General features: G+C 55.4%; 1 protein-coding gene across 1 annotated transcript; it reads left to right on the top strand.

The window, feature by feature from the left end:
- The first annotated feature begins 2,783 nt into the window (after window positions 1-2,783).
- RD3 (retinal degeneration 3, GUCY2D regulator) lies at window positions 2,784-15,150 on the top strand. The gene is made up of 3 exons (XM_036273704.1): window positions 2,784-3,917; window positions 11,679-11,986; window positions 14,827-15,150. The coding sequence occupies exons 2-3, from the start codon at window positions 11,691-11,693 to the stop codon at window positions 15,122-15,124; spliced, it is 594 nt and encodes a 197-aa protein (XP_036129597.1). The 5' UTR covers window positions 2,784-3,917; window positions 11,679-11,690; the 3' UTR covers window positions 15,125-15,150.
- The last annotated feature ends 1,939 nt before the right edge of the window (window positions 15,151-17,089 follow it).

The following is a 17,089-nucleotide window of genomic DNA, read 5'->3' as shown; positions in this document are numbered from 1 at the left end:
TGCTGCATGTCCCCCACTGGGGATCGGGCCCACAACCTGAGCGTGTGTCCTGACCGGGAATCGAACCGGCGACCTCTTGGTGAATGGGTCCACACCCAACCACTGAGCCACACCAGCCGGGTGTGCCATGACTATTGATTTTGAGATTACAAATAAATTTTAGCAAGAGGGCAATTTTGGAAGTATGGGATCCGGGAGTGATGAGGATGGACTGTATGTGCAGGAGTAAGAATGAAGTTTCAGGAGGGGAGAGGCGGGAGCCCTGGGAGACAGAGAAGGTCACAGAGGTTCACCATCGGTGCTAAGCTTTAATGGATAAGTAAGACTTCCCTGGTGGGAGGGCATTTGGGACAGAGTGTGCATTCTGTGTAAAGTCATGGGACAATGTGGGGTGAAGTAGTGCCTTTCTCTGGGATGAAGATGAAAACCTGGGAGGGGACATGTCAGGAAGAGCTCTGATCTCCAGGGACCAAGGGAAGGGAGAGAGGTTCCACGTCCATCCCTTCTCACTGGTTAGGGTAGTGTCAATTGCTCTAACAGAGAAACCCCAAATTGTAGTGGCTCCATCCAACACATTTCTTACACCTATTAGAGTTCAACATGGGTGATTGGTGGGCAGCATTCCACGTGATAATTTAGAGACCTGCTTCTTCAGAACTGTGGCTCCACCATCCTCGAGAGCCTCAGAGTCCTTGCTGACCAACAGAGTTGCAGGGAGATTTTTATAAGCTGAGCATTGCAGTGACCGCCCCCTCCCCCCATGTTCCACTGTCACATGGCTCTGCCTGGAAGCGAGGGAGGCTGGGCAATGAAGTCCCTGGTTGGACAGCTGCTTCCCAGAAACATGTCTGCACTCTGGAAGGGGGACATGAATCTTTGGCAGATAGGTAGCTGTTTTTGCCATAGGCCATCAGATCCGTCTGTCAAACTCCTGGGCAGAACCTAAAGAAGTCAGTGTGGTGAGTGAATTCGATGGAAATGGGGCATCAGGATGATGTCTAGCCCAGAGCAGATGGTCCATAAACACTTCGTAAATGAATGCACGAGAAGTGCATTATGTCTTGTTCCTTGGTTCTCTTTAGTTTAATGTACATATATTTTAAACAAAATAAGGCTAAATGGAAAAGAGGTGAAAGAAGAGAGAGCGAGGGGTGGGGGTTAAGCCGGGGGGAGGAATGTGGGGGTTCTCATTTGTCCTGTATTCGGGTGCAATGCTCCCTTTGCCTGGAGAAGGAGATGTGCCACAGGAGCGGAAGGAGGGATGCTTGGAGAGAGCAGGTATGGAGAAATGCAATTCTGGTCTACCCGGGAATATCATGTCCGCTTAATTCAATCTCATTCAGGATTTGGGCAGCAGAGAGTTTCTGTAGGACTCCAAAAACCCCACGCGTGACCGATGGGTTGTCTGAATGGTCCCCACAGCCTGGAAGGAAGCTAGGGAGGAGGAAACAGGAGGAGAGCCCCCATATGTGTAACCTGGCACCTGGGGTTGGGGCTCCTCTCCAATCTCCCCACAGTTTTTAATCCAGCCTTGTACCCAGTAGTTTCATAATTCCACATCTCCGATTTATCAATCAAACACCATCTGTCAGGCAGTGTCACGGGCCCCACTGGTGTTTCTCCATTTGAATGGTTGCTGCCTATTTAACTATTCTTCAGCAGCTTCCATTGATGCCAAGTGGGAGGGAATCACCACCACCTTCTCTCTGTAGCACACCCAGCACGGACAATCACAGAGCTTCCCCAGGCCAAGGAGTCAAAGTAAATTAGCAATCAACACAAACAGCCAGCCCTCTTGGAAGTATTGTTTCAGGGCAGCAGGCTGGGGAGGGAGGGAGGGTGGGGTGACCCTTCCCCTGGTCGAAGGCATCACTGAAAAGTGCAGGGAGGCAGCCGACTGTGTGGGAGCACAAACCTGCTCATCTGTGTGCGTGTTCCCCAGAGTCACGGTCACGGTCTGAGCTCACATCTTGCCTTGGCACGTTTTTGCTGTGGAATCTGGTTGCTGGCTCAGAAGACCTCATTTACATAACTGTGTGTGTGTGTGAGGGTGAGGTGTTAAGACTAATTTATGGCTGTAGAAAAGGGATGAAGTTTTTCATTCAAACAGAAAGGTCAGTAGTAGACCCAAGATCGTCCAGCCCTTAGCTCTGAACTCTAACACTGCCCCTGCTCTCCGCTCCCCTGCAATTTTGGCAGGGAAGTGTGGAGAGGGGAGAAGGACACCACCCTCCCCAGCCCGCTCCCAGCATTGTGCCCGCACAGGAAAGTGCTCCAGACATACACGTTGCATGCAGGAGTGTGTGACGTGGTCACTGGCCCCTCCCCTTGTCACTTCGAGCAACTTTCCCAAAGGAAGGGCAGAGCCCTCCAGTCCTGCTGCCCCCTTCCCACCAGCAAGGAAAGGCCTCGGAACTTCGGCCCTTGGGAGGTTCCGGGATGGGGTGGGACGCTCAGAGGTGAGGACGCACGGGCGCCTGCCCCAAGCTGCTCCGCCTTAGTTGGCCCTGGGGTGGGGACCACCGGGGAACTATGTCAGCTTCAGCTCCTCAAAATGTGGGAGTCACCCGTCCCCAAGTGACCCTCCCAATCTTTGTTGTGCTGTGAAATGGTCAAGAGACGTGTAGGGCCCGGCTCCTGACTCAAGAACCCTGCCCGAGAAGATGGCTGAGGAGGGAAGGCAGCCGGCTTAATGCGACCAGCCACGGAGCAAGCTCCGACTGGCATGTTCCGGCGGGGAGATCAAAGCGGACAGGCAGGCTGGCCGAGTCAGCTCATCGGACAGTTTCATTCCTTCTTGGCTATGCTTTCGGCTTTATTTTCCACACAGTCGGGACTGGACGTGCCCAGAAGTCACCCCATCATCCGGTAGCTGGTACAGCATCACCTGAGATCTATTTTAATGCAGCTTAGTGGCCAGTACAGTGGCCCAGTGACTCCCACAGGGCAGCGGGCACCCGGCTCAGTGCCACCGAACGTCTGTTAAGCACAGGCTGGCTCGCTGGTGGCCGTGGCCAGAATAGTCCGCAAGTGACTAGTGTCCAGAGCCCAGAGACGGGCATGAGTGTGGGGTGCCTGACAGCAACAGGAGGCTCCTGCCAGTTCCATGGGTCACCTCGAACACCTCCTCAACAATCTCCATCCGTGCTCCCTCTGCCCCGAGACTGCTTCCTTGCCTTGCCCCCTCCAGAGTCAGTCTTCTGCACTTGCGCTTGTCTTAAGGGAAGCGGAGACTTGATTCGCAAGAGGACAGGTGAGGTTGTGTGAGGCGAGGCCATTGCCCTCGGCACCCAGAGTCACCCCTCTTTCCTGGTGGAGGCAGGAGGTGAAAAGAGGCGACCTCCAGCCAGGAACCATCCACCAAGTGGCTGGAAACTTCTGCCCACAGCAGGGCCCCGAAGGCTCTGCAGAGGGGGCAGTGAGTTTGCTCCCCAGTTTGTGCCCTGTGAGCACAGCCAGGGAAGGAAGGGGCTGAGAATGGCACCTGCACCGGGCCTCTCTCACCTCCTGGGTCTTCTCAGTGTCTGCAGGTCAGGCAGCTCCCTCTGCAGATTACAGGGCTCAGGGGAAAGAGGCTTGGTGGGTCTCCATGGCAACGCACATCCGCGCTGGCCCCGCCCGCCCGCTCTGGTGCCAGCCTCCTGGGACACACGCTCCGCCAACGCCAGGCTGTGTCCTGCTCCGGTCAGTGTTCTCTGGGCACAGCGCCTGGGAGGCAGAGAGAGGGAAGAGCGCGAGGCCGCAGCCAGCCACGAAAGAAACAGGAGGGAGACGCCTGGGACATGGCTTCTCTCTACCTGCTCTCCCTCCGCTGCTGAACTTTCTGCTTTTCCCTGAAGAGACCTGGACACGGTCTCCTCCCAGACTGGGAAGCAGAAAGCAGGACCTCCGCTGGGCCTGCCGCCTCAGGAAGCCAGGTACGAGGGTCCTCGCCCCAGGACACAGTGGCCTCTGCACTCAGAGCAGCCCTGCTCTGAGCCCGGCCAGCCCCGAGCTGGGAGGGGCCTTCAGGGCGGTGGCAGGCTGGGACCGCCTGTTGAGGAGTCCGGGTCCAGGGCCTGGATGGCCACAGCGAGGCCCTGTCTGCCCTCAGCTGGCCTTGCTCTATAAGCCCGGGGAAGCCGCGGCTTTTGCCGGCCATGGAACCAGCACGTCTGTCTGGGGGACCCAGCACTTTCTCTGTTTCACTCGGGGTGGGGGGATGCAGGCCGGGAAGAAAGGTGAACCCCAAATCAGAGATTCTCTCATCCATTTGAGAGCTGTGACTTGAGCACCTACAAAGCACATGGTGCAGAGTCGGGGGGCCAGGACGCATGGATGATGCGGGGGTCTCAGTCCCCCGGCCACAAAGCTGTGTGTGAGTCCCCAGGGGCACGCCCGAGGAGCGGGCCTGGACAGAGCCACGGGCCCCACGGGGAGGATCAAGCTGGGGAAGGAAAGTCTGGGCTGCGACTATGGGACCAGGGGAGTGTCTTGGGCGTCAGCCCCTCCTGCTGTGGTCTGTAGGGCCTGAGCCCTTGCCCCTCCTGGGCACACCCTGCCCCAGAATGAGGAGGAACCGCTTACCAAGCGCCTACCGCGTGCTGCAGATTCAGCAGACGAGCTCTTGCCCTCACAGAGCTCCTGGCCAGGCGGGGAGAGGGGGAAACATGAGAAAGTGAGGCCCGTGTCTGTTTCCAGTGCCAGGATGACAGGCGGGTGCCAGGCAGCAGGAGGCACCGGTTCCAGCTCAGTGGGGGGCAGCGAGGGGCAGGCTGCGGGGAGTTGCTGCTGACCTTTCAGGTGTGTCGTAAAAGACGAGCGGGTGTTTGTCAGGTGGGCAGAGACCCACGGGTGAGGCCGAGTCTCACCTGGCTTGGTGAATGACATGTAGCACTTTGCCGTGATGCCAAAGAAAAATAAGGTCAATTTGCAGTCTGCGAAGCCGGCCTTGGACCTTGGCAGAAGCGGGCTGGGAGGAAAGTCAGTCGGGGGAGCACCTCGTCCCGGCACCTGCTCCGAGGCCTCTGTCCAGACCCAGGGCCCAGCTTCGGCAGCGCCGCCCTCCTGCTCAGTGCGGCAGCGGGCTCCCGGGGACAGCCTGGCGCAGGTGGTCCAGGTCCTGGGGGCTGTGCAGGGCCGCCCCTCGCAGGCCTGCAGCGGCAGGGTGGAGCCTGGGTGGGGCTCCCTTAGGATGGACAAAACAGCTCCCTGGCAGGGACGGCACTGTCCTTCCTCGACTGGCCGGGCTGGTGGCCTCGGTACTCACTGGAGTCCTCTTCCTGCGAGGGAGTCAGAGTCTTGCCTCCAACTCTGAGGGTACAACCCACACTGTTCCCACCCTGCAAAGTCCCTGCTCCCTGGCCCCCTTCCCGCTGCTCCCTGCCCGGAACCAGGCTCTTTTTGCTCCGAGTGGCAGAGGCGGTTTTCCGAGTGTGTCTAAGCACCTAATGAGCCGCAGCTGGCGGCGGTGTCGCCCAGGGAGCCACAGAAAGGCATTGTCCTCAGGGGTGTTCAGAAATAGGCCGAAGGGAAGGCTTGGAGGGGGTGGGAGAGGAGGGGTAATGAGAGGGAGAGGAAGGAGGAGGGGAGAGCAGAGGATGAAAGAGGGAAGACTTGGGTGAGTGACACCAAGGGGCAGAGACCCAAGCAGTGAGGGCTTTCCTACTGGTGCTGGGTAAACTGAGGCTTCACCCCGAGCCCTTCCTTCATGGGAGCAAGGCCAGGCACAGGACTGGGTCAAACTTGCGCCAAGCCTGGGGGTCCCTTCCTTGTTATGCCTTAGACCCCTTTGGAAGCCCATGGACACGTTTTCAGCAAAATGTTTCTAAAGGCATAACGTTAAGTTGGTAGGATTACAGAAGAAACCAGCTACATTGACATGCAGCAATGGACCTATCTTTTTAAAAACCAATTTGCGATATAGTCACATATGTGCCTTTCCATCAGTGTGTAAAATAAAATTAGTGGCAAGTGTCGTCTGACAAATAGCAGGATTTCACAGTAGTGATGAGCTTATGTGATATTTCGAGAATAGCAGCACCAAAGTGTTGTGAAAAGGCTGTGATCCCTGGTGGAGATAGTCACAGGGTGATGAGACTGCTGTGGTCTGGGGGCCACAGTCACAACGGACAGAAATACTGCATTTCAGTTCCAGTTAGTGGAAATAAAGATGGGTTTTTTCCCCAATCTGAGCTCATAACCCTCTGAATTATCCCTATGGGCCCCAGGACAAGCTTTCCTACATGGAGGGACAGTCACAGACCTGGTTAGTTTATTTAGCACTGACACGGACATTACTACTACCTTTATCACCTCTGCCTACAGATGGGGAAACTGAGGCTTGGAGCAACGAAGGTGACTTGCACACAGGCAGCATATGGCACGGAGGGAGGCGGTGGGCGCTGAACATAGGTTTTCTCTGCTAACATGGGCAGAGGGCACACCCTTCATTGCTGGAGGGTTCACAGCGGTGCCCCCCCAGACGGGATGCACCGCTGGCCATGCCCTCAGCAGAGCGGATCACGTGCCCGCTGCTGTGTCCGTCGCTCTCTTGAATGCCCGCTCCTGGGGGAGCGCAGCACTGAGCACAGTGCCAGGCACACAGCACATCCCACCTGTGTTCGCTGAGTCGCGAGTGGGTCAGAACTCAGGCCTGGGCTTAGGCTCCAGACCCCTGACCTGCCCAGCACACACCACTGTTCCCTCGACACCCCACCCCTCTGTGAGAAATGCCACGGCGTCCTGCGTGGAGGTCACACGCCCCATGGCAGGGGCGCTGAGAAACAAGTCAAACCCGCTGGACAGAGCGAAGTGAGGAGGCTTCCTGCAAAGAGTGTTTTGAGCTGGACTTGTTCCAACTTTTAAACTGTGAATGTGCTCAAACATGCAGAAAAGTTGAAAAATCGTGCAATAAACACCCATGAATCCCCCCTAGGTAAAATGATTGTCAGCCTTTCTGCCCATCGCCCTGTGTGTGTGCACATACATGGAACATTTTCTGAACGATGTGAATGTAGGACTCGGTGGACATGAAGACTCCCCGGCCATGAACACCGCAGCACCGCCTCCTGAGGTCGGACTATTTGCCTGTATTCCCCTAGAACCATGAAACCATTTTCACACCTAAGAAAGTCAACACTCCTTCCCTGACCTCCAGCTCAAATCAAAATTTCCCCAAGTGTCCTAATTTTTTCTTGAGCCGGGATTCAATCAATGTTCACGCATCAGAGGCAGATTGTAGGTGCGGTTGACTGAACAGGAAGCAGGCATTCGTCCTGGGAAGGTTCGAGTCGCCTTGGCCAGCCGTGAGCAGGAGGGAGGGCTGCATGGGGGAGTCTGGCTCTGTCCTGGGGTTCATCCAGAGCAAGGGAGGGCAGAATCCCAACTGGAATGCCCAGCACCCAGCGGAGACCACCCTTGCTGTTCTGACAAACCTGGTTGTCTTTACCAGACCACACCTGCCGTCACCTTCTTCCCAGACACTCAGTCACCCATGGGGTCTCAGCTGTGGGTCAGGTCCTGGGGGGCCCTGGGATAAACCAGCCACCTCTGTGATCGGTCTGGCCGGCCCCGCCCCTCTGCCCCGCTCTCCCTCCCGCCTGCCCCGCTCCCTCCTTTGCCCTTAAGAACTTAATCGGACCTGCTGAAGAGCCTCCTGGGAGAACAGGTGGCACCAGAGACAGAAATAGCCGGGCAAAAACTCCGGCTCTGTCAAAGCCTCTGGCTCTGGCCAGGGTTGGAGGTGGAGAGAATGGGGGTTGGGAGGAAAAATTCAGAGCATGCCCCTGTGCCCGTGAGACCCACCACGTGGGCCAGAGAAGCTAAGAGCCCACCAAACACAGGACCCATGTGAGGTCCCCCCCCCCAGTCCCTGCCACCTGACCTGGGCTGAGCACCTGTCTCTGGAGGCCAGCTCAGGTCAGGGGCACAAGCCTTGCCCCTGGGAAGAGGGCCCCGCCCCGGGCCACACACCGGCTCTCTTCTGGCTGAGCCGCACCTGCAGCGAGGAGCCCGGGGGATGGAGATGTGTCCGTCCTGAGGCTAGTTCCCCTCTAGACCAGGCCTTAGGCACTGAGCTCCGGAAATCCCTTTTCAGACCGTCACCTGCCCACTTCCAGAGCCTGAGCAGGTGTCCTCCACGGGCCCAGCATCACCAGTGTGGACAAGCCTGAGGGGATCAAAGAGGCAGCTGTTGGTAGGGTCATGGACGAGGCTTGGACGTGAAGGCTGGGGTGTCCCCTGCAGGTGCCAGGCCTCTCATGGTGTGGGAAGAGGAGGGGCAGGCTGAGGGCCAGGAGCTGGCTCAACCCATGTCGCCACGTGCCAGCGAAGAACTCTGAGGAGGCCAAGACTCCTCAGTTTACACCCGACCCTCCAAGTTGTTATAAAGTTCTACTGATAAGGAAGGAAGGAACATTTTATTTCATAGTTTTTAGCTGAATTTGAAACTAACAAATAATTAGACGTACGGCGTGCGCCCTGCCTAGTCCCCTGCAAACGTGTGGTGTGGGCTGAGTGACGTGCCCCGCCCAGGCCTGGAGTGGCTGAGGTGACTACGTGGATGCCAGCACAAGCGTGTCCTCGGTGGCATCCACCTCCCTCTCGTCTGTATTTCTCCCAGCCACCAGAGGGCGCTCTGCTGCAGGTCATTCCTGTGAGGCCTCCTCAGCTCAAATGCAAATCTAGACTAAGGAGAAAAAAGGCCTCAAGGGATAATGCTTGACCCAAATATGAGTCCCTCAAAATGGATCTTAGAAAAGGTGGGAAATGTTGGAGTGTGAAGGGATTCTCCGGGTAAACCTCTAGCCCAGCTACACACACACACACACACACACACACACACACACGGACATGCACACCAAGCACTTCCTGAAGGCCAGACCCCCTGCTGGGTGCTGGGTGCTGGGTGCTGGGTCCTGGGTAGAATGATGCACAAGAGGGGATTTCTCACCCCGTCTGGAGGGTGGGAAGGACACAATCACAGTTCGCTGTGACTGTGCCATGGTGGGGTGAGCCCCGAGCAGCCTGGGGACAGAGAGGTGAGGCCCCAGAACCTGGTCAGGGAGCATCAGAAAGCCTGCTAAAGGGGCAGAGTATGAACTAAAGGCTGAGGTAGGATTTGCTGAGGAATTGAGGAGATTGAAAGTGTTCTAGGGATATGCAAAGGCCGACAAGTAAGAGAAGGCAGAGCTCATTGGGGGAATGGAGTTGGGGGCTTGGGAGAAGTCATTGGGGGAAGACTGGGACAACGGGGACATTTGGTGAGTGATGAGGCTGAAGCTTAAACAAGAGCCACATGAGAAATGGCCTTGAATCCATATGAAGGGCCCTAGTTTAATCTCGAGGACAATCAGGAGCCAATGGAAGTCTGAGCTTCTCAGGGCTCACAGGCCCCGGTCAGCTGTGGTGGCCCCATCCCACATCACATCAACCATCATAAAACGAAGCCACATTACAGTGATTTTTTTTTATCCTCACCCAAGGACATTTTTCCATTTTTTGTCAGACAGAGTGGGAAGGAGAGAGAAACATCAACGTGAAAGGGACACATGGAGTGGCTGCCACCCGCATGACCAACCAGGGCCGGGGACAAACTGCAACCGAGGCACGCGCCCTTAGCGGGAACCGAACCTGGGTCTCTCGGGACCACAGGCCTACCGCTCTAACCACTGAGAAAACCGGCCAGGGCTTACAGTGATTTTTAAATGAAAAAACTGGAAAGGCATTTATAACTCTGATTTGGAATTGTTATTTATTTTATATTTGCAGATTTCGACAGTATTTCTATTTTGAAAGCAAAGGCTCTTATACGGCTCCCCATAGGCTCTTATATGGCTCCCAAACCCCGCGCATTGTGCTCTGGTGTCTAACAAAAGCAAAGCAGTGACATGGTCGGATGTTCTCCTTAGAGAGACCGCGGGAGTCGAGTGGCAGTCACTGCTCAGCGGGGTTCGGCTTTGAGACAAAGAAGCTCTGGAGATTTGTTGCACAGCAGGGTGCTCACAGTTAACACTCTTGTGCTGTGCACTTAATAAGCTGAAGATGGTCAATTTTATGGTATTTGGTTGTTTTTTTTTTTGTTTTTTTACTACAATAACAAATAAAGATTGTATCAGAAGATCCGTCCCGAGTAGCCAGTTAGGAGGCAGCAGCTATAATATTTTTGGTGGATGGTCAAGACTTGAATTAATGGAAGGAGAGAGAGTGAACAGATCTGGGAAACTCATAATATTTAAATCTGAGAATCAATGGGAATTGGGTATAGAATTTGACAGTGAGGCAAAGGGACAAGACAAGGGTGGTGCATCAGTTTGGGCAACTAGGCTGTGCCCACCACCAAGCTGGGGACCCAGGAGAAACAGGGGAGGATGGGGAGCTTTGGGTTGAAGGAGCAAGTAGAACCTGAAGGGAGATTTCAGGAGGCCTCTGGGGCTCAGGAGGCATCTGCATTAGAGATTTCAATTTGGTCACTATCAACATTGAGGTTGTAATTGGAAATGTATGAAAGGATGAGAATGATTAAAGTGAGCCACAATCCACAGAAGGCCAGGGCAAGAGGGCCTACAAGGATGCTGAGAGGGAGTCCCCAGGGGGGAAACCAAGGCAGAAGACAGACCAAGGAGTATGGTCTAGTGGAAACCATGAAGACAGCATTTTCACAGGGAAGAGTGGTCAGTGAGTTGCGCTGGGAAGCTCAGAGGTGGGGACTAGGCTAACCAGTTAGGGAGGGTGTGGCTGGTGGCTGCGGCGCTCCTGTCTACTGGGATGCGGCAGGTTGTAGCAAGAGACCATTCAAGAGCATCTTTGTGCTTTGAGCTTCACTAGTCTCCTCATTCAGTCATCTTCCAGGCTGGTGAAACATGCAGGTGCCAGCAGCAGTGGGTCCTGGTGGCATAGGGGGCACACTGAGGTGGAGGAGTTAAGAGAAGACAACCAAAGAAGCATTCTGGGACTGAGGGCCGAGGCCAGGTTTGGAGGCACCTTAAGGGGAGGCTCAGTGGGGAGAAGAGGGACAGGGAGAGTGCAAAGCATGGGGGCCAGAGGAGAGATTGTCTTTCGCATGACCCTCTTCCCCGGTGTAGGTCAGACCTGTGGGGCTTGCTCCTTGATGCATCCATAATGACTTAGGCATCACTTATTCATTCCTTTGTGTGTGCATTCATTCACTCATTCATTTGCTTGACATTTATTAAGCACCTACTACCGCACTAGGTACCCAGCCCGGGATGTGGAGGTGAATAAGGCATGGTCCCTGTCTGCGATATGACACCCAGTGTCAGGGAGTTAGATAGTCATGCTCTGTGATTTTGCCCTTCAGTTATAGAGCTACGATTGTGCTCAGCCATCCCCAGTAGGTTTCCTTCTTTGTGTGGAGTTGGCAGGGATTCAGGAGGCAATTTCTCTGGATCATCTGGATGTTTTAGGGACTGTTACAACCATGAGTCTATCTTACTTTCATGTGGTGCTTAAAGCATCCCAAGTTCATTCGCAACTGTTTCTCACAACAGCCCCTGCTTGTCTTAGGGAATTAGGGATGGTCGCTCAGGGAGGTCAGTGACTTACTCGAGCTCACCCAGCCGTGAGGCTGGAGCAGGTCTTCTCACTCAGGCCCCAGCTCTCCCCCCTCCTCCTGTTCTCCCCACCCTCACTGACAAAGGGGCCAAGGAAGACACGCGCCCTCTGCCTTGTCCCCGCAGGGTGTGGGGGCCATGCCCCTCATCCCGTGGCTCCGGTGGAGCGAGGCCTTGCCACGGCTGTCGGCCCGGAGCCCGGCCGAGACGGTGCTGGAGACGCTCATGCTGGAGCTGGCGGGGCAGATGCGACAGGCGGAGAGGCAGCAGCGGGAGCGCAGCAACGCGCTCAGGAAGGTCTGCACGGGCGTGGACTACAGCTGGCTGGCCCGCACGCCGCGGGCCACCTACGACCTGAGCGCCCGCGAGCGGCTGCAGCTGGAGGATGTCTGCGCCAAGATCCAGCCGGCCTACTGTGGGCCCGCCATCCTCAGGTAACCCCTGGCCCGGCACGGGGCCCAGCCGTGGGCGGCAGGCTCCGGGGAGGGTGGCTGCGGGGGCCGGACCCGAGGCTACCAAGACTGGAGCCAGGGGGCCTGGATGACCCAGGCGCCTGCTTGAAGGGGCAAGGCGAGGGAGGAATCTGAAAGAGGCTGTGGGACATCAGGCCGAGATGGGGGCTCAGAGGGGGCGGGCGGTTCCTGGATCCAGGCTCATGAGTTGTTTTTTAAACTATGTTTTTATTGAGTTTTTAGAGAGAGAGAGAAAGAGCAATGTGAGAGATACAATAGGCTGTCTCCTGCACGCCCCCTACTGGCAATGGAGCCCACGACCCGGGCTCGGCCCTGACGGAATCCAGAATCCAGCGGGACCTCTAAATCCACTGAGCCACATGGGCCTGGCCAGGCTCATGAGTTTTGATAAGAGAGAACCCCAGACATTTGAATTTTCTGATCTCCCTGTCCTGGTTGTTGTTATCCTGGATTTTAACAAGCTGGCTCCTTTCCCTTTAGTTCATCTTCCTTAATACCTTCTTAGAGAGATTTTCCCAAATAACATTGATCCTATTTCAAACTAGCTTGCCTAAGGGGTATGTGCGTGTGTTTATGTGTGTGTGAAGGGTGCAGAGTCCTAGGACACTGAACATGAAGAGCGTGGGTACATTAATATTCCTGAATATACGTGGCCTACATAGTTTAGTATCAAATGGATTCCTATTGAAGTCACTGAAGCACAGTCCAACAACCAAAACTAATTTCAAAAGGAACTCAGGCCCTGGCTGGTGTTGCTCAGTGGTTAGGTCACAGGGTTACAGGTTTGATTCCCAGTCAAGGGCACGTACCTGGGTTGTAGGTTCGATCCCCAGCCCTGGTCTGAGCATGTGCAGAAGGCTACCAATTGATATCTCTCTCTTTCATCGATGTTTCTCTCTCTCTCTAAAAATCAATGAAAAAAATATCCTTGGGGGAGGATTTTTAAAAAAAGTAATTCAGGTTCTTTATCTACATTTCTTAAGCATTAGTAAATAAATAAAGGTCCACAATAACATCTTAAAACTCCCCTTAGTCTCCCGGAATCTTCTCTCACCCATCTTTAACCTTTCCTTTGAAACGCCCTTAAAAACCCCTTCTCCAGTTCTGTCTGCACTTTTTGGATTTTGTCATCTTTTCATTTCCCTCCCACTTCTTCCTCTGGGCTGAGACTCTTACCCTCTCCACTTTTCTGTATCTTGGACCACCCCCCCCTCCCCGCCAAGTACCCAGGGGACAGGGGCAGGGCTGAGTCACAGGGGCTGGTGCTGATGAGAGAGTCTAAGCTGGCAAACCACACCTCACCAATGACCGGGAGGCTGGGGACACACATGTGGTAATGATTGTCTCAACACACATGCTGCCTCATGTCACCACTGGAAAGTTAGAGCAGTCCTGACTCAGTGGTGGGGGACCTATGTCGGTCCTGGACTTGGTAGCTAGCACTCAGTCCTGACTCAGTGGTAGGGGACCTATGTCGGTCCCGGACTTGGCAGCTAGTTCTCAGTCCTGACTCAGTGCTGGGGGACCTATGTCGGTCCTGGACTTGGCAGCTAGCACTCAGTCCTGACTCAGTGCTGGGGACCTATGTCGGTCCTGGACTTGGTAGCTAGCACTCAGTCCTGACTCAGTGGTGGGGGACCTATGTCGGTCCTGGACTTGGTAGCTAGCACTCAGTCCTGACTCAGTGCTGGGGGACCTATGTCGGTCCTGGACTTGGTAGCTAGCACTCAGTCCTGACTCAGTGCTGGGGGACCTATGTCGGTCCTGGACTTGGTAGCTAGCACTCAGTCCTGACTCAGTGCTGGGGGACCTATGTCGGTCCTGGACTTGGTAGCTAGCACTCAGCCCTGACTCAGTGCTGGGGGACCTATGTCGGTCCTGGACTTGGTAGCTAGCACTCAGCCCTGACTCAGTGCTGGGGGACCTATGTCGGTCCTGGACTTGGTAGCTAGTTCTCAGCCCTGACTCAGTGCTGGGGGACTTATGTCGGTCCTGGACTTGGTAGCTAGCACTCAGTCCTGACTCAGTGCTGGGGGACCTATGTCGGTCCTGGACTTGGTAGCTAGCTCTCAGTCCTGACTCAGTGCTGGGGGACCTATGTCGGTCCTGGACTTGGTAGCTAGTACTCAGCCCTGACTCAGTGCTGGGGGACCTATGTCGGCCCTGGATTTGGTAGCTAGCACTCAGTCCTGACTCAGTGCTGGGGGACCTATGTCGGTCCTGGACTTGGTAGCTAGCACTCAGTCCTGAGCTCCAGCAGAGGCATTTCAGGCAGAGGAAGTAGCTTGGGAAACCGCAGGGAGGCCCTGGGGCTGGGGACACACGTGACCTTCCTCGCTGGAGCACAGACAGGGGACACGGAGGGGACCCGGTGTGCAGGCCACACAGCACTGGGAGCTGTGGGAGGAAAATCTCAGGGCAGTGCCCGTGGGCAGAGCGGAGGGAGAGGGTTAGCTAGCAAGCCTCACATCCTAGGAGGGGAGAGCAGTGGGCTCCCCTTACTGCAGACATGGAGAGCCCGAGCTGAGTGCTGGGATTCACGTTAGCTCATTAAATCTCACAGAAGTGTGGCTGTGACCCCGGTTTACAGATGAGGAAGCTGAGGCTCCTGGAGGCCAGAAGTGGCAGAACCTGGATTTGCACTGGGGATGGGCTGGAGCAATAAGGAGGTGGGGTGATTCCTGATTCACTTCAGGAGAAGTGGGGAAGTGGGGGACTTGGGACTCGACCTCGGGGTGCACACGGAAGCCCCTGGGGCACGAGCCATGTGCCACCAGCAGGTGACCGCCCCACCCGTGCAGGTTCCGGCAGCTGATGGCGGAGCTGGAGCCCGAGGTGCAGGAGGTGTCCCGGCTCTTCCGCTCGGTGCTGCAGGAGGTCCTGGACCGGATGAAGCAGGAGGAGGAGGCCCGCAGGCTGACTCGCCAGTGGAGCCTGCGGCCCCGCAGCAGCCCGGCGCTGGGCGCCTTCAAGACCCGCGCGCGCATCTGTCCCTTCGCCAGCGACATCCGGACCATTTCGGAGGACGTGGAGCGGGACGCGCGGCCGCCGCCCCGGACCTGGAGCATGCCGGAGTTCCGGGCGGCCAAGGAACACTGACCGGCCTGCTTCTGCCCAGGAACAGGGGGGGGGGGGGGGGAGCATGAAAGGCCTGTGACCATCCCGGGTCCTGGAACCTCCCCACCCGCCCCTGACCAGGGACTAGAGGCGGCCCCATCCCGACACTCCTGTGGGATGGAGCAAACCCCTGCCCACCCTCTCCCGCTGGTCACAGGGCCCAGGGTCAGGGTTTGGGGCGCGACAGGGCCCCTCCCTTCCCTGGGTCTTGGCAGGGAGACTATGTATGGTTCCATCCCATCTTCTGCTCTGCCTGGAAGAGGAGTTGCCCTGCCTTTTTGTCAAGACCTGAGTCCTCACTCCAACTTAGGGGTTGTCCCATTTGCCCCATCTCCCTGGGTAACCGTGAGGGGGCCTGTTGGGTGGTGCCCGCTCTCTGCTGGTGACTGGCTGGTCTGACCACTGCTGATGGGTCAGCAGAGCTCGAAGGTGCCACAGAGGTCACGAGGGCCACTCCTGACTCGTGAAATGAGGAAACTGAGGCTGAGAGAAGCCAGGCTTCTTTCACCTTAAACTGCACCCTGATCCCTGTGGGTGGTGAGCTTGTTCCTATATACACAGTCTCTGTCCCTGAGTCCTTGAGTCCTGGGCTAGGATGGGACGGGTCCAAAGACTAGGTCTGTACCTGCCTGTGGTCTCACTTATAGCTCACCTGGGCTTTGGCATGGGGGTCTAAGCTGCTCTCCAAGAAAGGTAGCTGGGGTGGAGGTAGGTGGCCATCACCCCACCCCATGGTGTTGCCATCACTTGGGCAGTGGCCAGCCCCCAGCAGCTCCTTCCAGAAGCTAAGCTTCAAAGCCGTCCCACTCGCTGCTTTGGAGAGTCCAGGTGTCTGATTCCAGGGCCCCTTCTGAATGCGGTCATGCCTGCTCTTTGGCTTTCCCCAGGGAAAGTAGTGCCCAAACCCCTGACCTCCAGGCCCCGGAAATGCTTTAGAAGAGCCTCCCTACAGGTTAGATCTTGATGATGGGCAGGTGGAGTCTCCAATGTGGGCATCACCCATAGTGAATCTGGAAGACCAGGTGGTCTCCCCAAACACTGGGCTGAGGTGGGCTGTGGGGGATGGGTGGGGAGAGTGTCTGTCCCCAGTTATACAAACACACTCAGAAAATGCAAGTGGATCTTAATATTAATGAAATAAAATGCCAGGAGAAGATAAATCAGCAGGGAAAAACCCATATATTCCCTTGCCAAGCTCAGTGGAAAACAATTTTTTTTTTTTAATGATCTCATTTTGAATTATTTTCACTCAAATCTAGAATCATAAGATGGTGAAAAAACCTCTCATCCAACACTCAAGATGGGATTGATCGGCTCATTCACATAATTAGTAAAAGTTGACAATCATTTCAATAAAAATATACATCTTATGTTAAGACATTAAAAATCTCGCCCTGGCCGGTTTGGCTCAGCGGTTAGAGCATCGGCCTGCGGTACAGAGAGACTCGGGTTCGGTTCCCGCTAAGGGCATGTACCTCGGTTGCAGTTTGTCCCCGGCCCTGGTTGGTCGTGCGGGTGGCAGCCACTCGACGTGTCCCTTTCACGTCAATGTTTCTCTCTCTGTCTCTCTTCCTCTCTCTCCCTCCCGCTCTATATGAACAAAATGAAAAAATGTCCTCGGGTGAGGATAAAAAAAAAAAATCTCATCTAACTGTCAAACTGTAGGTCCAAGTTGTGTTCATTTTGTATGTGTGTGATATGTGTGGGTTGTCTGATGGGAGTGCTACACTTCAGCTGTATTGGGTTGTGCGTCTTTTAATCATAACAATAGGAACTGCTACAAATAAGTTCTGGACAAAAATAAAACACCAAAAAACAGTAGAAACCCTTGGTAAGCAGACAACTCCGTTGGTAGGGGCAGAAGTTTGGGAAAGAATGAGAAAGGATCTACTGGCTGTGAGCTTTCTGCGTGCCCTGGATTTGGGCAGCAGGAGGAAATGGAGTGTC

Source organism: Molossus molossus, unplaced genomic scaffold, assembly GCF_014108415.1.
Source record: "Molossus molossus isolate mMolMol1 unplaced genomic scaffold, mMolMol1.p scaffold_m16_p_20, whole genome shotgun sequence".
In the NCBI taxonomy this organism is placed as follows: domain Eukaryota; kingdom Metazoa; phylum Chordata; class Mammalia; order Chiroptera; family Molossidae; genus Molossus; species Molossus molossus.
The sequence above is the reverse complement of the archived record's forward strand: the minus strand, read 5'-3'. Positions and strand labels throughout refer to the sequence as shown.